We start from the raw sequence: 27,648 nt of genomic DNA, 5'->3' as shown, positions 1-27,648 counted from the left end.
ACAAGGAAAATAGATTATCTCCTGAAAGAAGTGGTAAATGGTACTTCCCCCAGATGCTCTGTGCAGATTAGGAACTGCCCCTGATACGTAGTTAAAGCAGCAAAATTAGGATGCCTGTGTCACAGGTGATAGTTTAAAGGAACTATACATGAGTTCAAAGGAGCAGGCATGCTTCATGTGCATGAACATTCAAGGAAGCAAGGATCTCTCTGAAAAATGGCATTGGTGGCAGAGTAGCCAAATTTTATTCCCAGCCTGTGAGTGTTACATATGTGCACAGGGAAAGAGCAAGGGACCCTGGTTCTGTTCTAGACCTAAGGAATCATATGCTCTGGAGATTCCAGAAAATTAGGTGGACTATTTTCTTTGAATTATCACACCTATCCCGTCTAAAGTTATACTCTCTCTTCCTCCCCATCCTCACTGCCATTCTTTTCCAAATTTGAAATACCTATTTGCAACAATGAGACACAAACTTGGATGTTATAAGAGATGTAATTCAAGTGAACACGAGGAGTTCTGTGACATTGTAAGGTTCAAGTTGAGCAACAGGTGTACATTTTAGGCTTTTGTATATTCAGAGAAACTGGTAGTTGAGGTATTCAGATTTTATATCAAAATTCTATCTTTTTTTAATAAATGTATTTTATTTTTTTTTGGCTGTGTTGGGTCTTTGTTGCTCTGCACAGGCTTTCTCTAGTTGCGGCGAGCGGGGGCTACTCTTCATTGTGGTGCGCGGGCTTCTCATTGCGGTGGCTTCTCTTGTTGTGGAGCACGGGCTCTAGGCACATGGGCTTCAGTAGTTGTGGCTCTCAGGCTCTAGAGCGCAGGCTCAGTAGTTGTGGCGCACAGGCTTAGTTGTTCCGTGGCATGTGGGATCTTCCTGGACCAGGGATTGAACCCGTGTCCCCTGCGTTGGCAGGCGGATTCTTAACCACTGCGCCACCAGGGAAGCCCCCAAAATTCTATCTTAATACCAAACAATCTAAAAGATATGCTTGCTGCTGTGCCCTAGGGTTTGTCAATGAGAAATTGAGCGTCAGAAACCACAGACTGAGGAACAGGATTGAAAGTCAAAAATCCCACCTAGTGGCACCCCAGAGAACAAAGAACAACACCTGAAGAATATTTAAAGCTCGAGACCACCCCCTACACCACCGTCTCCAAAGGAGAGGGGAGGGGAATGGTTAGATCTCAACAAACAACCAATTTAAAAGAACACAAACCAGCACAGCACTTAAGTTCACCATGTCTTGGTTCCAATATTTATTATATTGACAGGTTAGGAATACTAGGATAAATAAGTAATATCTTCTTTTACAGAAAATTGTAATGATACTACTGAGTAGGATTAAACACTCTGAGGATTTCACAGAAACGTCAGAATTTAAACAGACAGTAGCCAGAGTCCTCGTGGCCAGTGTGAGTGACTGTCTCACAGCTATAAATGCTCTGGGCCCGATTTCTACAAACATCTGCATGACAGAAACAATGCCGTTAACATCTAATAATGCTAAAGCCTAGGCATCACCTGGCTTCAAACGCATCTCCGCTGATTGTGGTTTTCAACCGCAAGAAAAGGAAAATGGAATATTCTTTGGCTCTTCCGGCCTAGAAAAAATTCCTGACCTAAGTCACTGAGCAGAGAATCCTAACCCTTTGGAAGCTGGACTCTGTTTCTGCTTTCTTCCTATGACATTATAACTGAGTTTGCAACAGAGGACCTGCGTTAATGCTTGGGTGCCAAGGGGGAGAGGCCTTCTCTGTTGGCACAAAACTGCACTCAGTCCAGGCTGGCACAATTCTGTTCTCCCGGGGCTGACAAGCTCCTCTGGCCACCTGAATACTTTGCAAGACACTGCACGTGCTGATAGCCCCCCCAAATTCTCAGAAACCAGATCTGAGGAAAGTCACGAGAAAGTCACAGTGGTGGTGTACTGCGCAAACGTCAGAAGAGCACAACGCCTAGTTTTGAAACGAACGCCTTGCACACGGTAATTCCTGTACAGAACAGCATATTTGCTAGAAAGCACAACCCTGGCCATCGCACAACTTCACAAAATGCCATTCTCACTCCACGTCCCCTACAAGTGACAGTGGCAGCGGCAGCAGAGGAGGTGGCCCCACCCCACCCACCCGAGGTACAGATGCTTCTTCTGCATGAATCCTAATGGTGGGAGGCCTGGTTTTTGCAGAATCCAGATGAAAGGCAGGCAGGACCCTAACCAGGGGCCATCTGGAGAATCCAAGGATGGCCAAGATGTTAAGGCCTAAATTCTGGAGTTGAGGAAAAAGATGCCCTTGTTGCCCTGGTCCAAAGTCCACTCTGGGGTAGAGTGGAAAGGCCCGGCTGAGTCACCGAGGGCCCTCCCGCCTTGATGGTTCTTTGCTGCTGGGATTCAAGAGGTGCACAGGAAGTCAGATCTCCAATGGCTTCAGGGTTTCGGATGTAAAAGGAGGATTCTATGAGGACTCCGCAGTTGCCCCATACCACGGCTGCTTAGCTCTGCAGTGTTCCTTCTTTTATCTGTTGGATAAAAAGGTTTCTCTCATCTTCTGGAGTCCTCCCGTTCTGAGCCCGGACAATGCATGTGGGCCGGTGCAGGTTGAGCATGTATATCAAATGCTGCTTCTCATTCTTGAGCTCCTCAATTTGGGCCTTCAGTTCGGCATTCACGCTCTCCAGCTTCTCTGACTCCTGGGGGGCAAGCAGCAGAGGGATTAGGAAGGGAAGCCACGGGCCAGTGAGGAACGGGGTGGCCTGCTGGTGGCCCCTGGGTGGCGAGGGGTAACAGCTGGGACGCGTCGGGGCTCATCAAGCTGGGAATGGCCGCTGGCTCCCTGCTACAGTGCCCCACAAAGCCGGGACAGCAGCATTAGGTTTGGGAGAATCCAGAGCCTGGAGAAGCCTTTGAACTTGGAGGCTCCTTCAGAGATGCCTTGAGTTTCCACTCAAGGTTGAGGCAGGTTGTGACCCTGATAGTAACGAAACAGCAATAGAAGCAACGGCAAAGAGATCTCCTTTGCACAAGTACAACAGCCCATGGGCAGGTCTTCTGGACCCGAAAGGGACCTGGGGACTGGAAGGCAATCCAGACTCATGGTGCTTAGTCTTCTGTGAGTCACTGATTTCACTGAGAAGCTCATCTCCCCAGAAAGAATGTACATAGCGATAAACAAAATGTCTTAATTTTCACTGACCCCCTGAGGCAATTGACAGAACCCTTGGGGACCTGTGGAACCTGGGTGAAGACTCTGCCCAGGCCTTTCTACACTCGGGAGAGGGGACACAGCCACTGGAAAGACCGCATCACGGCCTGCTCCACCTGCCCACAGATGCCGTTGCCACTGGTGCTTCTCCCTTCTGGAAGGGGAGCCGGCTGAATGCAGCTGGGAGCACAGACTATTGGATGCACCAAGGAGAAGGGCTGCAGAGTTAAGACCGAGAGAGGAATGCAAAGAAAGTGTAACCTCTGCCTGTAGATTAAGGAAATAGCTTGTTTGAAGAGATTAATTAAAGGCTTTTCACAGTGAGCCAAATGAGAGGTGGCAGCTTCCTTTTCTGAGGAAAATGGGCGAGTGAAGCCTCTTTCACTGGACTGACATATCCTGTCGCCCGGAGGCTTCTGGACGTGTATGGACCGGCCGAGGGGGAATATGGGCACCAGATGATCTTGTGGTTTTTAATTCACACACCTGTTTCTTACACATCCAGAGTCACATTCATTGTGCTAACAGCTTTGCTACTTCGTCGTTCTGCAACTGGCATTTCTGCTACCAGCTACAATGCCCTTCCTGGGAAAGCACTTCTGGGCAGGGGCTTTCAAACTCCCCTTCCTCACGTGACATGAGGTTGGCGGGGAACAGGCGTGAGCAAGAGGAAGGAGCAAGGCACACAGGCACTCACTTTCTGCAGGCACTCTGTCTTCTCCTTCTTCTTGTTTCGGCACTTGGCAGCTGCAATCTTATTTCTTTCCCGTCGCCTCTTTTTCCTTTCATCTTCTTCAGGGGCTACCTGTAAAATTCAAGAGGCACAAGCTTAATGGGAGGCTAGAAATTCAATCCGCCTCAAATACACTGCCTTTTATTTCCAGCTAAAACTGGCAAACCAGGGCAGCCCTAAAGAATTCGGGAGAAGTAAAGCCCTAGACTTTTGCATGAAACCTCTACATACACACACACACACACACACACACACACACACACACACACTCAAGAATGAATAATGAAAAATCAAAGAACAGTTAAAATTATATTGGCAATATTAGTAAATTAAATTTATTTTACTTTTAAAAAGCATTTGGATTTTAAAATAGGAGTTTGATATTCAAAGTGATAACTATTGGTTATCAACTAGAGCAAGAAACAGATTTTGTTCAGTAAATATGTCCTTTCCCCTAGAACCAGGAATGACCTCAGGAATATCACCTTGCCATTCACTCCCCCTGCCTCTTCTTCGATTCATCTCTGTCTTCACCTGGAACATCATCATAGCACCTCCTTCCTAAATTCAGGAGAAGCCCGTGCAGCTCCTGGAGAAGAGGAACCCAAGCCTATTCCCCAACCAGAGTGGCGTTATCAGCCCATGGCTTGGTGCCACCTGTGGGTGGAGAACTAGAACCGTCCATTGATTCATCCAAGAAGTTGATATTGATCTCTTCCTCTGTGCCCCACCCTGAGCCAGCCCTGCGATCCTCAGAGAACAAAACCCTGTCCTGCCTTACCATCTGGTCCTCTGTGAAGTTCACTCTGATCCTGACTTTGCCTAAGGACTGGGGGGGAACCAGCAAAGTCTGGCTTCTGGACTTGGCTCAGAGACCAGAGTCCAGTGGGAGTGAGGCACTCACAGTGAGCAGAGTGGGTGATGGTTTAGGCCACTAATGTCAGAACTTTGTCATGTCACTTGTCACTGCTCCAGACAGCAGGAAAGGCCATGGGAGCCTCACCGCAAATCCAAGAGATCCTGGGACGCCACGATCACCTCACCTCTGACTTTGGATTAGATGACACTGACTTAAGGTTGTTGGGCTGAGATGGAGGCTTTACAACATAGGGAAACAAAGCCCATGGGGGAAATACAATGAGAGGCATTTCTACCTTTTATGTCTTGGATCCCAGAACCACACAGGCAGACATTGGGTTTAGACTAAACTACCTTTGAATCTCAGCTTCACTGCCTATTAGCTGTGAGACCTCGTGCAAGTTACTGTGCTCTTTGGAGCCTCAGTTTCCTCATTTGTAAAATGGGATCAATAATCTTACCTACCCAATAGGGTTGTGATGAGGGTCAAATTAGTTAATCTATGTACAGCCCTCTGCACAGGGTTTAGGTGCTATGGAAGCTTTAGTTATTATCATCATTAACCTCATCATCAATGTCTTCATTAAGAATTCCGCAAGTCTAGAATTTCCTTTGCAACTAACTCTACAGATATTTTTGGATGGGGGGAGGATTCAAAGTATTCTCATAAGAGGAAGTACTTGAAAGTAGAGCAAATCTCAGAGTCACAAACTGTCAGACATGGAAAAGCCTTTCTAAAGGCCATTTAGATCAATCCCCTCACTTTATTGATGTGCAAATGAGGCACAGAGTGGCCAAAAGTAATGTGCCGAGGGAGGCCCAGGAATCACCAGCTCATGGTCAGCAGACCAGTAGGCTACAACACTGGATGTAAAACCCAGGCCTGTGGCTCCCAGTCCTGTGTCCTCTCTTGGCCACAGCTGCCTCATTCCACCATGCTGCATTCCCAGAGGTGCCTGGGATCTGGGGAGGGGGCTCACGCTGCCCAGACACACAGGATGCCCGTGGGTTTCACAGGCTCAGCGCCTTAAGTTGAGAATTACAGCCACCAAGGAGACCAGAACATTCAGCTAGGTCATTTGGTGCATTCTCTACCCAGGAGAAAAATCTACTTGTTAAACTGACCTAAGATCAGAAGGTCACTTGATGAACAAAAAAATCACAGTACGTGAGTTGGATGACTTTAAGGAGTGCTTACATGAAGCTGGCTGCCTGCTTCTTCCTCTGGAGAACCCTCCAAATATCCCTCCCAAATGCTTTCCTTCCTTCCACGGCACCCCACTACTTCCACTGCATCCTGTAATTTCAAGATTTAATTAGAAAAAATTTTTTCCTTGAGTGTCCCATGTTCCACCCTGCACTTTCCAATATTGGACTGGGCACCAGTGACTTGCCCTGAGGTTAACTGGGGTACAGCCAATGCCCCTAATGCTGTCTTAAGGATATAGCATCGTATAGTAGTCCTGCCTACCATTCACTGAATGCTAACACTCAGCCAGGCCCTCTGCTAGACCCTTAACAAATACCATCTCATTTAACCCTTAGATCAGTTCTATACAGGAGTCATTATTTACCCACCCACCCACTCCCCTCCCTTTTATAGAATCATAAAGATTCCTAACCAACTTCCTTTAAAACTCAGTTCTCTTCTGGCCAGGTCCACTACCTCTTGCCTAAAGGCAGTGATCATGCCGGTTAAGTGAGCTTGAAACACTCCCATCTTTCATCCGTGAGGGGGAGGCGACAAAACAGCTGAGACCTCAGCTCTGAAGTCCTCGAACCACCACAGCATTGCCAGCAAACACCTCCCAGACTTCTCACCATGCCTGTTACTCTGGGTGTCTTACAAAAGGTTGCCGAGTAGAGAACAGCACAAGCGTCAGAGACAGAAGTGAACTTGGAGCAGAACCTGTACCGAGGCTGTGAGCACGGCCGACTGGTCCTTGCTCCACAGCCTGGCCACCTGGGTTCTCATAGTGATGAAAACAATCACCACACTCTCTGCTTCTTCAGAACAACTAGACACAGAAGGTGATCTCATACAGACAGACTCATGGCTTTCAATACCATCCATACGCTGATGGCTTCCAACTCTGTATCTCTGGCCCCGACTCTCCTCTCAGCTGCAGACCCACGTATCCAACTGCCTCCTTCACACCTCCACTGGGGCATTGAACAGGATGGACGCCTGCTCTTGTCCCACCCAATGTCCTGCAGTCCCAACCTCAGCAGCAAATAGGCTCTCCATCCTTACTGCTGGTCAGGCCAGAAATTTTGGGGTCACCATTGACTCCTATTTGGAGTCATACCCGATGTATGACTCCGGGAAATCAGCTGTACCATCAAGACAGATCCAGAGGCTGACAACTTCTCAGCCCCTCACTGCCCTCATCCCGATGCAGACCCTCTGGTGTCGGTACCCTGCTTCTGCCCTCACTCCTACTGCCCATTCTCGACACGACAGCCAGGGTAATCATTTAAGAATATTAGGTTAGATCATGTCGCTCCTCTGCTCAGAAACCATCCCAGGGGCTCCCCACCTCACTCTGAGTACACGGCGTATCTTTACAATAGCCTACAAGACCCAACATGATCTGGCCCCCACCCGTGAGCTCAGCGCCTGCCTCACTCCCCACCCCACACGCCACCCCAGCCCCTTGGCCCTCCTTGCTCCTGGTCCTGTGCACTCACCACACCCCTCCCTCAGTGCCTTATTCTTGATCTTTTGCCAGATACCCATATGGCCCTTATCCGCTCCTCCTTCGAGTCTCTGCTCAAAGGCCATTCTATCAGCAAAGCCTCCCCTGAACTCCTGGTTTAAAACAGCAACTCCACTCCTACCCCACTCCCCTGTCCCCCTTTGCTGCTTTATTTTTCTCCTTTGCCTGTCTCTCTTTTATGTATTTACTTATCTTGTGTGTTGTCTGTCTCCTCCCAGTGGAAGGTAAGCTCCCTGTGAGGGCAGTGATTTTGTTTTATTCATGGCTGAAGCCCCCTGCCTAGAGCATGCCTGGTGCATGGTAGGTGTGCAATAAGTAAGTGCAGAAAGGGCGCCCCCGGGAGAACCTACCTCGGCTTTGGTGACCGACATCTCAAGGGGTCTGCCGCTGATGGTGACTGACTCCAGCGCCGAGGACATCCGGTGGCAGAGGTGCTTGCTCTGGATGGCGAACCTCAGCTCTTCCTTGACAAAGGGTGTCAGGTTAGCAAAATCCTCAAACACCAGTGACCCAGGAGGGGACAGGCAGGGGACGATGGCAGAGGCACTGACTTCCGAGGCAGAGACCTGGCCTGGGTGTTGAAGCATCATTTTGCTGAAAGACACATCAAAACCCAAACTACTTCAGGGATTTGGGGGCATGGGATCAAGGACCCCCCGCACCTGTGACCTCCAATACCTGAGCCCCACCCCCAGAAGAAGGTCCCATTAGCCCTCGGCCTTCTGCTTTGTTTTCATTTCACACCATCCTCATCTTGAGTAAAACAGGTTCTTAAAGTACACAGCTCAGTGATGTGGATAAAATGCCTAGTTGAAGTTTATAAGGGGTGGCGTTTCAGGCTATTCTGAATTCACAAGAGTTATTAGTATTGGCTGGTGTGCATATATGCAAATGTAGCCTCAAACAGTCCTGAAAGAGGAAGAGCGTTAAAAAAAAATCAGTGAGACTATTATGTAACCCCATTTGCAGTCTCCTTTTCAAAAAAAAAAAAAAAAAAAACTTGGAAGGTATCTGAAATCAAGTTAAATCTATCAGTGAGTGGAAGTAAAAGCAAGGAGTGGGGGACCCTTGAATTTAGCAAATATATCTCTGAAGCTTCCCCCTCGGGATGTTGGATCCAAGTCATTGAGAATGAGGACAGTAACGTCGCCCCAGTTTGGCTGGGGTGTGGGAATTCAGGTCACGAGGGACTAGAGTAGCCCTTTCTTAAGGTAAAGGTTGGGGAAGCAAAAGACCTCAGAGTAAAGAAGAGTGAGGAGCTCAGAACTTGGACCTCTTTTGGGGAGTGTTGTTCAGCCCTGTGATGTTTGGAAGGGCCTGGGCTGGGCTCAGAGGGGGCCTGGGACTGGCTCTGGCACTAAGGAGTGGTGTGACCCGAGCTCTCTGAGTCTCAGCCTTTATGTGACAAATGTCTGGGAGCTCCTACAGCACCGGGATGGAGTCTCCACTGTTGCTCTTTCCAGAGCCTGACCCAGCCCCTGGCACCGGCTTCTCCCAATGCCTGCTGACTGCTGGAGACTCTCCGACTGAATACATGAAATGAGGAAGGGGCGGTTAAATCAAATGGCCTCTGAGGTCCCATCTACCCCCTATCATTCTACAGCCCAGGGAAGACAAAGGGACAAAAAAAAAAAAAAAAAAAGAAAAAGAAAAAGCAAGCAAGAAAGGGCAGAAATAGTAATGGTTCCATGGTTCCGGTTTGGAATAGCCCTCCATAAATCTCTTCCTGCTGTATACTCCCTCCAGCAGTGGCATCCTCCCTCATCCCTGCTTTCAGTTCTCCAGGGGCGATGAGTGTGGGGATTCTCAGGGCAGGCCATCCCCTTGGAGCATCCCTCTCAATCTGGGGACCTGAGGTCATTAGCTAAATCCAGACAGACAAGAAGCCCTTTGGCAAGTCGCTAACATTTCACAAGTGCCTCCTTCATTCCAGAAACCTTATGTGCCTTATCTCACTTAATCTTCATGAGAACCCAGTTAGGTCCTAGTCCCATTTTATGGATGAAGTAACTAAAATTTAGACAAGCTAAATAATTTGTCCAAAGTCATAGAGTTAGTATGAGGCAGCGTCAGGATTTGAAATTAAGTTTGACTCCAGAACTCATGCCCTTAATTTACAGAACATAGAATATTATTCTAAATTGTAAAAGCAAACAAAAAGCCAGAGCAAACTTTTCTTGAGGGTTGGGAGTAGGCATGGGGATGGGTGAGGGTCCTGGAACTGAAGTGATGGAGGTGAGACTAAGCAAAGAGCCATGGGGAAAATGTGAACTCTGTATTGAATTCCTGAGCTTTCTCTGCCTGGGTGCACACTCAGACTGCCGCCTGCATTCAGGGAGTATGTGTTACTGAATCTTTTATCCAGGAATTCCCAGTCTGGGGTCAGAACATCACGATTTGAGGCTCACTTCCTTATGCGTCATCATCTTACCTCCCAGAGCCTTCTCTTTCCTCTGTAAAAGAAGTCTAAAAACAACCACCCTATTTTCCCAGAGTTGTGCAAGGCATTGAAGAAATAATACCTGAATATGCCCTGGAAAATATAATGCAACTAGGAAATATGTTATTATTGGGCCTCCCAGGGATCTGTCCAGCCCAGGGCTGGCTCTCCAACAGATGCTCTGTGGGGTCCAGGTGGGTGGGTGGTTGGTCACTGTCTTTGATCCCAAACGCTTCTGAATACAACACCCTGACCTCTACATCCCCCTTAAGATCCAAGATACACTGATGGTGGCAAGAATTCCAGGCCAATGAACGCCACCATTGTTGACTATTCAGAGAAACCCAGGAAATGTATGTGATTCTCTTCCCAAAGCCCTATGTCATGAGTCAGAACTGATATTCTTCTATCAGTTGAATCCTGTAATCTTAGGATGCAGGGAGAAGACTTTTCCGATAAACTCTGAGAAACCAGCTTTCCAAAGCCAGAGGCTTAAGATTCTCCCATGCAATTGTGTTTTCCCTCCCTTTCCAACATTATTAAAAACCCAGTAGTTCAGGGATGGAATTCAGAGCTACCACTGGGCTGGCCTTTGTCTGAAGGACTGCATGGCTCCCTTCTACACAGGCAGTTTGAATTCCACCACAGTTGAGCGTAGTTCCATTTCACCTCCCAAGTTTATTAATGAGCTTTCAGGGCTTGGGGTCTGCTGTGTGGGATTTTTTCCCCCCTTCTTAGTGTAAAGTCAGCAGTCCTGATGAAAGAAACTGAAGAATGCCAGTGGTATGGAATGTTTTTAAGAAAAGCATTGGGTGGGCTTACTTGAGGATGGAAACAGGTTGTAAAAATGTTTAAAAGCCTTTCAGAAAGTAAAGCAGTTGTAACTGTAATGATTTGGGTTTTTCCTGCACTCAGCTGAAGTTCAGTTTCTTGAGATACTTTCTAGTTATTTGTTGCCTCATTTTCTTAAAATGTGATCAGCCTAGACTCAGGCTGTGCCCCTGCAAGAAAAATGAAGTTAAACTTTCAGTTTTTCAGAAAGTTGAGACCCTTGAACATCCCCCTTTGAAGAAAAAATTTTAGAGGCTTTTCTGAGCTGACTTTCTATACTGACCTTAAAATTGTCCAGACTTAATTACAAAGAACCTGCATTTTGCTTCTGCTTCATTATCTCTAATCAGAAATCGTGTCATATAATCGGTAGTTTCATCATTTTCAAGAAAGTGAAACTTTACTCATGTATTTCTTTAACTGGAAATTCAGCTCCCAGATTTTATTTCCTAGTAGCTGCTACTACCTTGAATTTTCACTTTTAATTTTCATTTCTTTCCACTAAGCACTGCTCATAAAACATCTTATAGTAAGTAGCCAGTTCTTTCACTAACTTCCTGTCTTGGTCTTTCTCCTAGCCCGCTGGAAGTGGGTATATAGACACTGCAGTTGTAGGTGTAAGGCTAGACATGAGGACAGAGATGACACTTGCAGGCCTATCACTACCACTCACACGCTGAGCACCCGCTGACATGCTTTCTGGACCTCAGTCACCTCATGTGTAAAATGAGACCAATACCGCCTGCCCCAGTTCCCTCCCAGGGCTGTCAGGAAGATCATATGAGATATGTGAAGGTGGATTTACACACATCCTGGGTAGCCATTATTACTGTGATTCCACTTTCCCCATTTCAGGGGGGGACTCATAATGTTGCTGTCAATGAAGTTGAGCCCCATTAATCATGAATTAACCTGGAACCCTCAAGAAATTCAGGTCAGTTACAGCTTCTTTTGCACTTTGACCTCTGGGCTCTTGGTGCACCAAACCAATTCCACCCCACTATGTGCTGGCCCCAGCTTGTCTCCACTGGTCTTAAGTACTTGAGAAATGACCAGGTCTCACACATGAAACCATTTCCGGTTCCTGTCGTGTCCTGGCTGTGTACTTCCTCCTCCCCAGGCCGAGTAACACTTGGAACCACTGACCCTGTCCCATGCCCAGCCCATTTGAAAAGGGAAGAAATCATGAGCTCTATCCAATGGGATAGAACACCCAATATTGGAGTCGTCTAGGTCAGATCTTCATTTTGTAATTGAGTAATATGGGGTCCAGGAAGGTAAAGTGACTTGCCCAAGGCCATAAAGCTGGTGGGTGGCCCAGCCCAGGCCAAGCTGTTGACCATCCACCTGCTGCTCATTTTGCTTCGTCACCAACAGAGATTCAATGCCGCGAGGATCAACCAACGAGGCAAATGGAGAACAGAGCCATTGGTCAGGTAGATGAAGGGTCAATAGTTCTAGGAACCTGTACCCACCACAGAGGAGGCTTTGATAGGACTAAGACAGGGAGGGAGTATAGAAGAAAGAGGACAATGGGGAAAAAAGACCAAGAGGGGGAGAGAGAATGGTGGGGTTAAGATAGGAAGGATCTGGAGGCTCCAACAGCTGTCACAGGTACTGGGTACTGTATATTATTCACACTGTGTGCCTCGAGTGCTGCCTGTGGTGTTACCTCTGAAACCACCCAGACAATAATAACTGCAAAACCCACCCCCACCCCAGTCTTCATCCAGGATATCCTCAAAGCAGTAGCATTATTCTACAAATGCTACATGCAAAACAAGGGGACAGTCATACCAATTTCTCCTTCATTTAAAGTTAAGAGACAGAGGCCCCAAACATGTGACTGTCACCCACACTGAAACAGGTGCATTAAGAGAGCACCCAGATTTTCTAGCACCCAATTTTTTTTTTTTTTTTGGCTCCATCAAGGGATTAGCAACTCCTTTATTTGTAAGGAAGCATGTGCGATTTGGAAATGAAATTAGGGAAAACAAAATGGTTAGAAGGAAAGGAAGTGATTCGATCAGATGAAAAGAGGGTGGGCGGAGCAGAGAAGGAGAACCATTCCAGTGGAAAGAACGTGGGGAAGGGAAGAGATGCCCCACAGACAAGTCCCTTTTCCCCCACTGCCTCGGAGGCCGGCCAGTGACGTCCAAGCCCCTTCATTCAAGTCACTCAAGTCCCCTCATCGGTCCCTTGTCTTTCAATTACACCCCCCTAGAATCTGAAAACCTTCGCCCAGACAGGACCGTAATGGTTGTCCAGTCCGACCACCACCTCGTGCCCGCAAACAGGCAGAGGGGCCAGGAGTGTCTATATGCCCACATTTCCCAGCTGGGGATATTGAGTGAGGCCCAGGACATCAAGTGCAGTATAAGCTCTCAGGGTCCTGGCCCCAAGACCACAGAGACAGTCTCTCAATTATCTGAACTGGCTTCGCACTCTCGCTTCCCCCCACGGTGGGTCTCCCCGGATGGAAAGCAGAGAAATCCGCGAAACGCCAGAGGAAGAGCCAGAGCTTGTCACAGGTACGAGAGAAAAGCGTGTGAGAAACTTGGGACAGGAAGTCTCCGGCCCAGAAACTCGGCATCTGTGCCGGGAGCCCTCTCCGCCTTCTGCCCTAGGGCAGCCACATGAGCGCGCGCCACCTCCATAAACTTACCCAACTAACTTTCGCTCCGGGCTACCGGCGCTGACCTGCCGCCCGGCGCTCCGGGGCGGGCAGGGCGATCCCCAGCGGCGGCGCGCGCGACCCCGGCTCGCCCGTTCTTTCCCCATTCATTCCGTTCCGCCCCTGGGGCACCCCTTCCGCGAGCCCCGGCCTCCGCGCCTCTCAGGAAGGCTGGGCTCACGAGTGGCAGTGCCCGCGCACCGAGCGAGGGATGGAGCCAGTCGGCGAGCCCGATAGGCTCGGACACCCTGAGCACCCACCACCCGTCGACCGCTCCCAGGGGGTAAGTAAACGCGAAGGCGGAGAGGAGCTGTGCTCCGACGCCAGTCGAGGAGCGGGAGCCCGACCTCTCGGTTGCCAGGAACATTTCGCGCCCCAGGTCAAAAGAGAAAGTTAGTTCTTTGCGATAAAGTTTCTAAAGCGCCGAGAAGCAGTGGTGGCTGGGAGAAGTTCAGCCAGAGTTCTTTCGAAGCCAGAGGCTGGGGGCAAGTGTCGGGGGTGCGCGCAGGGGTCGGCGACTGGTTACTAGAGGGGCGCAAAGAGAAGGAAAGCGAGCCACCCTTGCCGCGCTCACTCGGCTTCCAACGCTCACCTCCTGGCTCCACTCGGGGCGCCCAGGGTCCGGAGGGCGGGCGGGCTGGGTCGGGGTGGGGTCGGGCTGTTTGTCTGTGGGGCCGGCGGGCGAGCACAGAGGGCGCACAGCCGGCGCGCGGGCTGGCGGGTCCGCTGGAGCGGCGGCGCGGGAAGAGCGCTGGGCAGTGCGCGCCTCGCTGCGTGCGACTGTGGTTGGGAGCGCGTTGCATCACCCCTTTTATAGCCCTCGGGCTGGCGGCGCGCCCTTCTCCGGGTTACCAGTCCCAGGCTGACGTAATGCTATTAATAGCTTCCCCCGAGAACCAGCCGAACTAGGCTGGGCGAAAGCCGGGGTGGGGTGGGGGCCGGGGAGGAGGGGCCAAAGAGGAGGAGGGGAAAAGAGGGACCGGTGATGCAAGCTCGGGGAGGAGCCGGCCGGGGAGCGTTCTCCCGGCCTCGCACGCCGGGGGACACGCACCCGCCCGCCCTCTCTCTCCATATCAGGACCGGAGCCGCCCGGGCTGGCCGCCAGATGTGCGTACTCGCCGCTGCGTGTTCCAGGCATGAGCCAATGGTGCCCAAGCCAGCGGCATGACTCCACCGCGCTGGCATCTCTCCCTCCGCTAAGTTGGGGAGGGGGGAGTTTGGAGAGGCGGGTCCTGGCCGCTGCCCAGACTAGGTGAGGCTGGAAGCGAGCAGCGACCTTTCTCTAAAATGCGTGGTCATTTTCTGGCGCTTCGGAAAAATACTCCCTTCACAGTCAAAAGCCTCCTTCTCAAGTAGGGGACGGGATAGGAACAGAAGGATTATTCCCCAGTGTGGGAGAAGTGCTCAAAGGCACCCCTGCGGTGAACCCACACCGTTACCCGCCGGGGGTGACCTCTGTGGCGGGGACCATAAGAAGTCTGAGTTAACCCAAGCGCGGAGAGCTCCGCGGGCGCTGTGCGCCCACGCCCGTAGCCCCGGCACACCCCACACGGGCGCACATGCGGAACCGTCTCCCGGCAGGTTGGGAACCCGACTGTGAGGCCAGGCCTAGTGGTAGGACCCTAGGGGGTTAGGATTTTTTTTAACAACCCCAAAGCGTTTGAAATTGACAGCGAAACGAACAAGCCCGTGAAAAGATGAGCGACCTGGAAAAATCAGAGGCAACTCAGAGAGGGGCTAAGAGTAAGGCTGAAGCCTAGAGGCCAGGGAGAGGAGTAGAGAGAAGGTGCTTTAGTCTCCGCAGGCGGGGCGGGGCGGGGCGGGGGTCTCCTCGCTCTCTGGCAATGTTGAGGGAAAACCCATCTTCGGCTTTTCCTGTGTTTTTCTGCGCCCAGAGAGGATTGGGCTGGGACCGGACGGCCTGGACTGGGGACGCACTAACTGCAGCGGAAATAAGGCCCCGCAGCAGAAATCCTTTTCGCCCTAAAGCCGGTGGCGGGAAGGGCGGGGTCTCGTGGCCCAGATTCGAGCCGAGGCTTCAGCAGAACTGGATTTGAACCTTAAAATCGATTTCCCAGTTCCGATTCCCCGACCTCAGCTGTCTAGTCTTCGAGAGCGGCAGAACCAGAGACCTTGTCAACTGCTCATGGACTAATACAGGTGAACGCGAGTGTGGCCGCCTGGGAGGGAGACCCGTGCGCGCCCGTGGAGTGTAGGGGCACCTGCTTCCACCTGCCTTTAGGGAGGGAGACGGCCCAAGGCCATAGTTTGGTAATTTGGGGTAGGAACTAGAAGGCTCTCAGAGCCCAGATCTCTCCCGCAGCCCCACCCCACCTGCAGCCCTCGGCTGTACATAACAGTCGTGAAGGAGGGGGGTTGTCTGTCTCTGTCTCTGTCTCTTGTCTCTCTCTGCCTTACACACACACAGGGTCCCGCACCCTCGGGGAACCTGTCCCTCTCCCCAGCCTCTCCGATTGCCCAGCAGCCTGGCATTAGATATCCTCAGAGTTACAGGTAAAACTGAGTCCCCCGCACCCAGGTTCCTCTCACCCGAATCCGAGCCTCACCGGGACACCCCCCCCCCCAAGCTTCGGGGCCCAGGACAACGCGGAGAGCCGCCTTGAAAGTCCCCCCGCCCCCGGCCCGTCCGGGAGCGCAGAGGTTCCACGTAGGATCCCGGGATGTTGCCCGGGACCTCACCGGGTTTCCAGCGAAGTCACACGGCCAGAGTGGGGCCGTTGTTTTTGCTTTACTTTTCACCCTGGTAACGGACCTCCTGGCCTCAGCCCACGCTCCTACACTCCGCCCTCCTAACCACGCACCTGCAGGTAAACCCCGGGCTGGCACGTAAACCCCGGGGCGTGTCGGCACAACCCCTAGAACACCGCGAGAGCAGAAGGAAAGGCGTTTGTAAATTTACATGAAAGTTATTTGGGGTTATCTACATATCTTTCCTATCTACTTGTCCGCTGCCCTCGAATAAATTGCACCATTACAAAGCGAAACATGGAGATGGGGGAGAACACTTGAAAGCTACCCCCGCCCCCCCCCCTTTTTTTCCTTTGTGAAATGCCTACAGGAATCTTTAACCAGTTTACATTTTAAACTAGGATTCCGTTAATAAACCCAAGCCAGATTTGTGGAGGTTTTGGTCCTGTAGTTAAGGGGAAATTCGGCTTCGGGCGTAGGTAAACAAACAGCCAGACCATCCTCCACAAAACAATGCACGAGAAGGGTAATTGAGACAGAGAAGTTCACAACCGCTGGTATTACCGTGGTACCTCCCGTTCCTCTTATTAAATCTGCTTCATTCTAATAATTCTTGGTTTTGAATCCCCAAGTCACACCTGGATAGAAATGCTGTCAGCTGTTCGCAGAAGTCTGAGCCTCGCTCTCCCACTGAAACTCTAAAAGCGATAAGAATCTTGACAGAGAAGTTAAGTCCACTCCCTTGTGAATGAGACTCTTATCCAAGGAAAACAAAAACGACCGCTGCCTGCCTCCCTGCCTGCAGCCCCCAGGAGAGCTGTGAAATCTGCCTAATCGAAGAGAGACTGGGAAAGAGCAGGGGAAGGGAACAGCCCCAAGGTGTGTGCCCCCGAGGCGTGATCAGTATGAGTTCTGTGCGTCCTCATTTTACCCTGACTTTGGACCCACCGTTGTCCAGCCTGCACACTCGGTATCATCTAGAGGAGGGGCAAGAAAAGCTTCCAAGACCAAACTGCTTCTCTACACAAAGGCAAAGAATGCCTCTCCCCTCCCTGAGAAGCAAGCCCTGGGTAGGGTTATTTCAGGGGTTAATCCTCAGTGAAAGAGGGTTAAGCAGAGACTTGAATATTGCTGAGGTTTTACTCTGGAGAACTGCCTGGGGAATCTACATTCAGACCAGCCCCAGTATGTTTTGCTGAGTGAGATAAGAATTGGAAACTTCATGTTGGGGCATGTGCAAAAGGAAGGGAAAAAAGTTAAAAGGGGAGGGGATGGAACTAGGCAGCTAAAAACAGCCCACTGTGGCAACCGAATCTCAACATCAAAACATTGCAGGGAGCCAAAAGAGAAAAAAAGAAGTTCAAGAGATATTTAAAGGTTTTAGCAGTTTCTTAGTCCAGGGAACAGTCCCTTCCCACTCCTTCCCCCACCCCCATTATTCTTCATCAAACCTCAAGATTGTATTTGCTCACAGATCTCTAGAGAGGCAAGTGAAACACAAGTTAAAATCAGTCAGGGTACTAGCAGCTCTATCCTCCTGGCTCAACCCACTTCACCCCAGAAAAGGTGTGGGGTAGATGTTTTTTCTTCTTTCTTCTGCTTTCCAAAGCGCACACTTTCTATAAAGTGAATTTGAATGTGGGGATTACTAATTTAAGAGTCTTCGTCCTCAGGAACATGGAGAAGCAATGTATAGTGGGCTCTGAAATGTGGAAGGTGGCGCTTTGATTCTGGATTCAGCACATAGTGGCTGTGTCATCTTGGATAAGTCATTTCACTCTCTGTGCCTAAGTTTCCTCAGCTGAAAAATGGCCCTTGTAAGAGCATCTAACACATAAGGATTCACTGAGGATAAGGCACACAGCCAGTCCTCAGTACTGGTATCATGAATTATGAATCAAAGGAGGCATGCTAGGGATACCTGTGAAATCTCTCCCAGAGCCCATTCTGTCCCCCTAGTCAGTGGCAAAGAGTTGTGGATGAAGTTGAGCTACATTCAGGAATGACCATCTTCAGGGGAGTGGGGATAGGACTCCACGAAGAAAACAATGAGAGCAATCCCCATTTTCCTTCCACACAACTCTGGCACACATCTGGGGCTCTCCTCAGTGCAGGGCGGACCAGTGCTAAGTGCCCCCCGCTAGGATTGGGGAGTGCGGGGTGGGCTGGGAGTGGGGGGGGATCTGGGTTCTGGTCTGGTTCTGCCTTTGGTATTCCTGAGCAAAGGATCTTCCCCTCTCTAAGGCCCCACCTTTTCTGAAGTGAGGAGCCCTGGGCTGAGCTCTAAGGGTCTTGAACGGAGACCTTCTGCAGAAGCCATCCTACAAGTCCCTGGCAACCCCTCCTAAGAGAGCTGGAGGGAGAGAAGGCGTCAGGCGGAAGGCATTGGAGAGCACGAGGAACAGACTCATTTCAATCATCTCTCTTCCCCTCCAAAAACTAGAGTCAAGAAAAGTTGTCCAACTTTATTCTCAAACACAGCCTGTGGTCCTGACAACCTTCCTTTCTCCTCCTCCTCCTCCGCCACCTTCTTCTCCCTCTTTTGCTTCTCCTCCTCCTCCTTCTCCTCCTTCTCCTCCCCTCCCCCTCCTCCTCCTCCTCCTTCTTTGCCTTCTTCTCTCTTAACATTCCTAGGGAATTTTACCCATGGACTTGGTGCCTTGCTAGGTAGGAGGGGCTGTGAGAGGAGCACCCCAGGCAGAGAATGCATCTTTGGGGACCTTCTGGTGTGTAGTCCATCTTCTATGCCATAGACACCCACTTTGGACCATAGGACAAAAGCCCAGGTAGCAGCTTTTCCCATTTAAGAGTGGAGATCCTAGAGCCCTGGGGCATCCAATTCCCCGCAGCCAGGGCATTAGCAGGACTCAGGAGACCTGGGACCCGCTCGAAGTTTCCCCTCCAGCCAACGGAGTGACTTGGTGCAAGTCATAAACCCTTCATCTGTGTTCCAGTCCATAAACTTTATTTCATATTTAATATCGACTCCCCCCAAAGTGTTGTTGTAAGAAGCAATGAGATAACAGGTGTGAGAGTCATTTGAAAATAATTAAAAGACTCATACTTTTAAAGATTCCTTTGGGGGATTTAGTATAATTTTTTTTTTTATCATTATGAAAATTTGGGAAATGGGCAACAGAAAAAGATTACCTGTAATCTCAACACTGTTAGCATTCTGGTGTGTTTCCCTCTGGTCTTTTTTCTTATACATATGATTTTTAAAAACAGAGTTGTGATTGAGATTGCAAGCAGCTTTGAAATTTGCTCTTTTGCTTATTACTCTGAATTATATGTGGTCCTTATTACCATAATTTTTTCTTCTAAAAAATGTTCATTTTAGTGTGAAATGTAGCATACATACAGATGATTATAGAACATATATATTCATTTTAATAGTAAAACAAACTTCAAGAACCTACCATTCAAGTGAAGAAGTAGACCACCACCTCAAGTACTTAGAAGCCCACATGCGACCGTTTTGGATCACACCTGCCTCTCTCTACCAACCAGAGGTCACCACTATCTTGACTTTTATTACCGTAAGTTTTATTAGGCTATGGTCGTGATATGATTTACTTAGTCATTCCCCTACTTTTAGCAGAGTGTTGCTAGCGTGCTGTACAAATTTAAATCTTTATTTTGGGTAGGGGCATCAAATTCCATCATTGCCCAGGTTGTTTACATGGAGTTAGAGAAAGGGTCTTGATATCTATCTTCAAGTGCTGCACGGGGCATAGTGGAAGATGGAAGGATCTCGAATGATCACGACTACCAGTGCATTTTCCTTGTTTCCTAACATCCAAACAAAAAAACCCCTGCAGGCAGTTTTCTCATGAAGCATCTCCTTTAATCCTTCCTCTCTCTATTTTCCCATCCCCCTTTATTTTCTGTTTGTCCACCTTAGAACAGACAATCTAGTCTGTGGCAGGGGTGAGTAGTACAGAGGCAGAACAGCTGGAGCCACGCTTCTGCCTGTGCCCTCCGGGCAACTGCTCGCTGTGGTTCAGGAGCAGCTCGGCTCTGGCATCTCTATGCCAACTCGGTGGCGTGGACAGCACAGGTGGTATGGATGATGTCAGGTAGGTGGCCACTGGAGCAGGTTCCTAGAGTCTGGTGGTACTGATCCTCCGAACTGCACAGCGTCAGAGCCAAAAGGACCCTGGAAATCAACTACTTCCATCAAAATGGGCATAAGCACGTACATGGGTACGCCATTGTGCACCAGAGCCAGGAGATAAATACAGGACATCTTGCTGGAGTGTCTGTCTTAATTAATACATGCTTTAAATATTGTTTTATGTTAAACAAATATGGATATGTAGAACTGACATATGTTAAATATGTCACACAAGAATTTTTAAGGAAAGGAAGAAGACATCAAATACATTTTGGGCTTGAGATGGGCTACCAAAAGTTATACTCCTAGGACCCTGGGGGGATTAGTCCCCTCTCTTCTGCCTTTAAGTGTAAAATAATATGAGCAAATGCTGTGGTGTAGCACTCACAGCGTTCCAGACTGTAGGCTAAGCCCTTTACATAGAGTTAATACCTGTAATCGTCATAACAATCCTACTAGGTAATTACTGTGGACATCTCCATTTTGTAGATGAGGAAACTGAGGCACAGAGAGGGTAAATAATTGCCAGAAGTTACACAGCTAGCGAGTGGCAGAGCAGGATTTGAGCTCAAGCAGTCTGGCTCCCAAGTCAGGGTGCTTGGCCACGACGCCTACTGTCTCTCAACAAATGCTCACAGGAAAACTTGGGGAGTTCTGACACAGTTCAGTGTGCTCACTGGATAGGTGGGGATGTTGAGCTCACAGAGGAAAAGTGGCTCTCCTACAATTCTCCAGAATCATAAATTCTTTTTATTTTATTGAAGTATAGTTGATTTACAATGTTGTGTTAATTTCTGCTGTACAGCAAAGTGATTTAGTTATACATGTATGTATATTCTTTTTCATATTCTTTTCCATTATGGTTTATCATGGGATTTTGAATATAGTTCCCTGCGCTATACAGTAGGACCTTGTTGTTTATCCATCCTATACATACTAGTTTGCATCTGCTAATCCCAAACTCCCAATCCTTCCCTCCCCCATTCCCCCCTCCTCCTTTGCAACCACAAGTCTGTTCCCTCTGTGAGTCTGTTTCTGTTTTGTAGATATGTTCATTTGTGTCGTATTTTAGATTCCACATGTAAGTGATATCATGTGGTATTTGTCTTTCTCTTTCTGAATTACTTCACTTAGTATGCAGAATCATAAATTCTTATACCAAGGGACTTCCCTGGTGGTCCAGTGGGTAAGACTCCATGCTCCCAGTGCAGGGGGCCTGGGTTCGATCCCTGGTGGGGGAACTAGATCCCGCATGCATGCCGCAAATAAGAAGCCTGAATGCTGCAACTAAAAGGTCCCTCATGCCACAACGAAGATCCTGCGTACCAAAACTAAGACCCAGCGCAGCCAAAATAAATAAATCTTTAAAAAAATAAATAAACAAAATAAATTCTTACACCAAAAGGAAGCTTAGCAGCAGACTTCTGAGCCCCCTGTTTGCCCTTTGCTCCAGAAGATGCTCCATTTGCTAAGATGGGGCCAAGGTGAAGAACAGGTGCTTGTGAGAGGGATGGACCACCTTTCAGGGGTGTCCTGTGCTCGTGGCTGACCACGTACAACACCCCTGGAGCTGAAAGGGTGAGTGGCAGAGGGGTGGGAGCCAGGGATGGCGGAAAGAACCTTGGATCTGCACTTTTTTCCTTCCTCATGCCTTACCCTTGAAGCTAACACATCATAAAGAACCCTGATACATCAGAAATGTCTAGAGACCAATGGAAAGCGCCATCTGTCAGGCCGACTTAATGACTGATTTTAAAACAAACAAAAAAATCAATGCGAGGCTAGGTCATATTTAGTAATTACTATTTACTGAGCACATGCTACATGCCAGGCACATGGTAAGCACTTTTAAAAATACCCAGTATCTTATTTCATCCTTGTAATAACCCGGTGAGGTAGGTATTATCATTTCAGTTTTACTGATGAGGAAACCAAAGCTCAGAAAGGTTAAGATAATTGCTCTTAGGCACTTGATTCAAACACAGATCTGATTTCCTTCAAAACCTCTGTTAAGCTCTACTATCCCCCAAATCTTAGAGAGCTTTACACATGCTTACTTTCCTTTAGCCTTGCCTTCTTCTTGAAAAGGGGCACCCCCCTCCCTTTACCAAAGTCTTGTTGAATGCATGGAACCTTCTAGTATGCACCTTACCATACTCCTAAAATCTCAGAAGACTCCCACGTGACAAATTCCAGATTCCTGTGCCCTCGTGATACTATCCTGTCTGCCAAATTTGCAATTATTCCATACTTTGCTTTAACCACAAACATAAGCCCTGCTATTGACTGAGTAAACCGAGTAGGGCTTTTTGGACTTTTATTCTGCTTCCCAAAATATGATGAACTGAAATCATCTGATGATGAACTTGTACTTGAAACTGGAGTGGCTGAGGGTGGAGTGAGTCACTCCAGTGAGTTTATACCTACCAGTCAATCCTTCAAATTCTGTCCTGTTGCCAGATCCTGTGCTCAGCAGTGTGTTTAGACATCTTGGGGTTACAAGGGCAACATAAGAGCATCCTTTGCCCTTGAGGAGTTTAAAATCTTGTTTGGGTGGCAAACTAAGATGCATGAAACAGTATCCAGCACATAGCAGTCGCAATATGTATATATGTATATATATATATATATATATATATATTTCAGCAAGCATTTAATGGGCACCTACTCTGTGCTGGTATGTGCTGGGTGGTATGTTGGGAGTTGCAGATACACAGTGATGCTTCCCTGCCTGGAAGATGCTCACAGGGAGATAGACTAGCTCATAGGGAGATAGACTTTTGACAACAGGTAGGCTGATGTAATAAGCGCTAAAGTGGTGCAGGAAAGCTCTGCCCAGGAGAGCTGGCAAAGGCTGATAGACAAAGTGACTTTTGAGCTGGATGTTGAAGCTGAGCATTTTCTGGGCAGGGGAGGAGGGCAGGCATTCCAGGCATAGAGGGAAGCATATGCAGAGGCAATGGGTGCCAGAAAGTCAAGGACTGTGCCCTGCTCATCTCTACATTCATTCCCAGCTCCTTGCACTGTTCCAGACACATGCTTGGCCCACAGTAAGTGTGCATGCAATGAGTGAAAATACAGAATTGTGAAAACCTGTAGCAGGTCTGGAGAGTGGTGAAGCAGCTGTTGAGCAGGTGTATGTGTGGAGGGGAAGGGAATTGGGGAGCAAGTGGGCGAGGAGCAGGCTGTGATAGGCCTTGAAGGTTCTAATAGTCAGTTTGAATTATGTCCCAGGACAAAGGGGAGAGGTGGGCCACAGGGTCTTTCGGCAGCGGATGGACACAGCAGATGTTGTTTAGGAAAATTGCTTGTGCAGGGTTGAGGGGGGACTGGATGGGAGAGGAGGATGTGGGAGGAGGCGTCAGGAGGCTGCAGCACTGGTCAGGGGCGGCGATCAAAACCACATGAACTGAGGAGATGGTGGTACCCCACTCTCCTATGTTGTTTATTCAAAATAAAAATTATCCATGAAACATAATGCTCTTATGTGTGCTGAAAGTAAAGGAGCTGTTTGTCCCCTTTATCTTTTCATTGCAAAGTTCAAGATTCCTTTATTAAAGTCAAGCTTCTCCCATTTGAGGGGCTGTGCCTCACTTTACCTCATATATATATATATATGTATATATATATAGATGTATATGTATATATATGTGTGTGTGTGTGTGTGGTGGTGGTATTATAAATTGTGAAATTTTTTCACAGTTCTTCAATTCTCTGATCTTAAGCTCTGTGTCTACAATCGCTGATGATGAAGATGATGATCATGATGGGAATATTACACTTTAAAAGCCCCTTTTCTCCTGTTGTCATTCCCTGTTGACCAAGGGTTCTACAGAAGAGACGTGTACCTGGTCGCATAAAAGTTAATCATGGAGGAAGCCCCATGTTATCTCCGTCAGCCTGGGACACACCTGCCTGGATAGACTATCTCTTTCCCTCAATTTCCAGCACATAGTCTTGGCCTCTGTTTCCTGATCTGAAAAGTTGCCATAGCCACATTGGATTACTGTGGGGAATAAATTCATTCACTTATTCATCAAATATTTATTGAGTGCCTGCTACATGCCAGGCATTGTTCAAGGTGCTAGGAAGACAGAAATGAGCATGGCAGACAAGGGCTCCACACTGGGCACTTAGCAGATACCTGAACATTTATTTATCCTCTTACATTTAATTTAAATTAAAGTTAAGTCTGGTGTGGAAACCCAAAAAGACTCTCAATTCAGAAGGACCAGTGTTGTCGCTTTCGCACTCTTTTAAAGAATTAGGGAAAAAATATTGACCTTTACCAGTTCATCGTCCGTGTGTTGGATGCAAGCCAACATCTTCTTTTCCCTTTCATTCTGGCCTTGAAAGGGGAGAGCCTGGGAGAATGGGGACCATGTACTTTCATTCTTACATATAAAGCTTTAGTTTTAATTTTCACATTCCCCACAGCACACTCCTGCATTGGCTCCACTTCATGTACTGACATGTAGAACTAAAAGGAAACGTAAAATGAAAATGAAACAATGTTCCACCTGAGTCACTGTGTTTCTCCTTTATCACCAAAGCAATGCACTCCCACACAATTGAGGCTTGTTCTATTTAGGTTTTAAAACGTCATCTTTGTAATTAAAGCGCACTATTATTGCTATAAAGTAAACAACTGGAAAACACGTTCTTAGAAACATCTTTCTGATTCATAAATATTTGGATGGTGAAGTCACAGAGGTGGAATGCTAACCTTGCTAACATGCTGATGATAAGGATCAGTAGACGCTAATATTACACAGTGAAAAGTTAGCCTTAGTCTAGAGCAGAAAAATAAGGTGGAAAATTGGGCAGTTATTTTTTTTTTTTTAAACTTTTAAATTTTATTTATTTATCTATTTATTTATTTATTTTTTGCTGAGTTGGGTCTTTTGTTGCTGCGCGCTGGCTTTCTCTAGTTGCAGCGAGCGGGGGCTACTCTTCGTTGTGTTGCGCGGGCTTCTCATTGCGGTGGCTTCTCTTGTTGTGGAGCACGGGATCTAGGCGCGTGGGCTTCAGTAGTTGTGGCACGTGGGCTCAGTAGTTGTGGCTCACGGGCTCTACAGCACAGGCTCAGTAGTTGTGGCGCACGGGCTTAGTTGCTCCGCGGCATGTGGGATCTTCCCAGAGCAGGGCTCGAACCCGTGTCCCCTGCATTAGCAGGCGGATTCTTAACCACTGTGCCACCAGGGAAGCCCTGGGCAGTTATTTTGTAATGCTCAGTTGGAATCATATAGGTTTTAAAAAATAAATACTTTTTTCTAATGTTGTAATTCGCTTGTATTTATTAATTCATTTAAGGAGTATTTACTGAGTGCCAGCCTCCTGGCTTGACACACCAGGTCCTTCTCTGCCCCCCTTTCCAGCTCAGCTGGAGCCACTCCCCACCAGCACTACAAGCCCCAGCCACTTGAGGCGCTAATAGTTTCAGTTTCTCACTGAGCCTTTCACGTTGCTGCATTGTTGCCTGTGCTGATCCTTCTGCCTGGAATTTCCTCTTCCTCCCCACAACCCAGCCCTCTCCGCCTGGGAAATTGCAATTTTATTTTATCTTTCAAAATTCAGTTCCAAAGTCACTTTCTCATCTATGTAATTTTAGTCACAACCAGGATTAGCTATGTAATTTGTAATGTAAATGAAAACATGGATCCCCTTGTTCAAAAATGATTAAGAATTTCAAGCTGTTGACAGCAGCGCATTAAACCAAGTGTGGGGCCTTTAAAGAGTGGGACTGCAGATCACATGCTCATGGAGCCAGCCCTGGTCACGTCCTTTTCTGTGTTCCCATAATTCTTAGTCGATATTGTTGTATCTTGGCCATTCAACATCTATCCACCCCAATTTAGGTACTGGTTTCCCAGTGTTCCTCTGGGAAAGCCATTCCCCTCACACTCCTGGCCGATGTGCTTTGAGCGACCAGTTGGAAAACCATGCCAGGAGCCAGGGTGATTGGTCCAGCAATGGGCTTGGTATCCAGTCGAAGCCCAGGAGCTGCTGGAAGCATTTGGCTGGGGCTGCTGGAGACTCATTCCCTTTCCTGCTGGACTTGAATGTGTGAATGGGGGACGGGGGCAGGGAGCTGTGAGCCAGAGGTTGCTGGGGGAGTCACATGGAGCAGGAAATAAAGGGCAGAGCCAAGACATGAGAGGCTCTGCCGCAGGGGGGCCTGCAACCACTTTTCAGTTATCTGAGCTAGTAGATCACCCCTTTTCGCTTAAGCCATTTGGAAATGGGTTTTCTGACACTTGCAAACAAGAATCCTAGGGAATACACATCTATCTGGTCCTTATACATTTTTGTATGTGTTCCCTCACTGTTCTATGAGTTCCTTGGGAGCGAGAAGCTTGTTTTTTTCATCTTACCATCCCTGGGTCTTTGGGATAGTATTAAAATATCCTTTCAGTTTTAAAATAAATAGAATGATTGTGGTAGTGGATGGAAAAACAACAGTTGGTAACTTTATCTCCATTACCCCAATTTTTGTTGTGCAATAACTGGTCTTTAGCATCAAGATACCTGTGGGCCCCTGCCACATTTTCATTCAGTTCAGTACATGCCAACTCCAGGTGAGCAGGTGATAGGTTGGTAGGTAAATTCTGCTCACAGGAGCTGGCCACACTCTCTTCTTTCTCCTGAGGTGGGAGCCTGTGAGGGGCCTACAAAGCACATTCACACTCATTAGCTCCAGTGTATCCCATACAACCCTGAGAAGGGATCAGGACAGGGAGAGTTATCTCTGCTTTAGAGAATGGACGTTGAGAGAAGGGTCTGAGCAGTTTTGTCCAGACCATCGCTGTCCAATACGATAGCTACCTGCCGCATATGGCCATCGAGCACTTGAATGTGGTTAATCCAACTAGAGATGTGCTGGAAGTGTAAAATACAACTGGGTTTCGAAGCCTTAGGACAAAAAAAAAAAGAAAGAATGTAAAATAGCACATTAATAATTTTTACATTAATTACGTGTCAAAATGATATTTTGAATATATTGAGTTAAATAAAATATATTGTTAAAATGAATGTCACTGATTTAATTTTACTTTTATTAATGTGGCTACTAGAAATTTTAAAATTATATATGCGGCTTACATTTGTGGCTTGTATTTTATTTCTTCTGGATAGATGATCTAGAGCTAGCATCCTGGCTCATGCTCTGTTTCTATCTATAGACTCAAGCTCCCCTCTTCCCTCTGGCCACCCTCATCTGAGGTTCTTCTGCCCCACTGTTTCTGCTCTGTCTTTTCCCTCCATCCTTCCTCCCTAATAGGACAGAGTGTGTAAGAGGTAGACTGACGTTTTAAGCCTGATGCTTGTTGCTTTCTGCTAATTTATAAGGGCACAAAA

General features: G+C 48.1%; 1 protein-coding gene across 6 annotated transcripts in view; it reads right to left on the bottom strand.

Annotated features, from left to right (window-relative positions):
* The window catches only part of ATF3 (activating transcription factor 3), a 102,521-nt gene that overhangs the window by 47,465 nt on the left and 27,408 nt on the right, over positions 1-27,648 (bottom strand). For 2 of the 6 annotated variants that reach the window (XR_014247077.1, XM_082400690.1), the window contains exons 1-3: positions 13,458-13,981; positions 7,872-8,115; positions 3,908-4,015 (exon numbers count right to left, since the gene is read on the bottom strand). Coding sequence is in view for 5 of the 6 variants with exons in the window: in XM_082400690.1 (XP_082256816.1) it covers positions 3,908-4,015; positions 7,872-8,115; positions 13,458-13,573 (468 nt within the window). In the remaining variant the exon portion in view is untranslated. Of the gene's footprint in view, positions 1-1,237; positions 2,699-3,907; positions 4,016-7,871; positions 8,116-13,457; positions 13,994-14,058; positions 14,265-27,648 lie in introns of those variants that run through there. The other 4 variants (XM_082400688.1, XM_082400686.1, XM_082400687.1 and 1 more) reach the window with 4 other exon arrangements.

Source organism: Balaenoptera borealis (assembly GCF_965194805.1).
Source record: "Balaenoptera borealis genome assembly, chromosome: 1".
In the NCBI taxonomy this organism is placed as follows: Eukaryota; Metazoa; Chordata; class Mammalia; order Artiodactyla; family Balaenopteridae; genus Balaenoptera; species Balaenoptera borealis.
The sequence above is the reverse complement of the archived record's forward strand: the minus strand, read 5'-3'. Positions and strand labels throughout refer to the sequence as shown.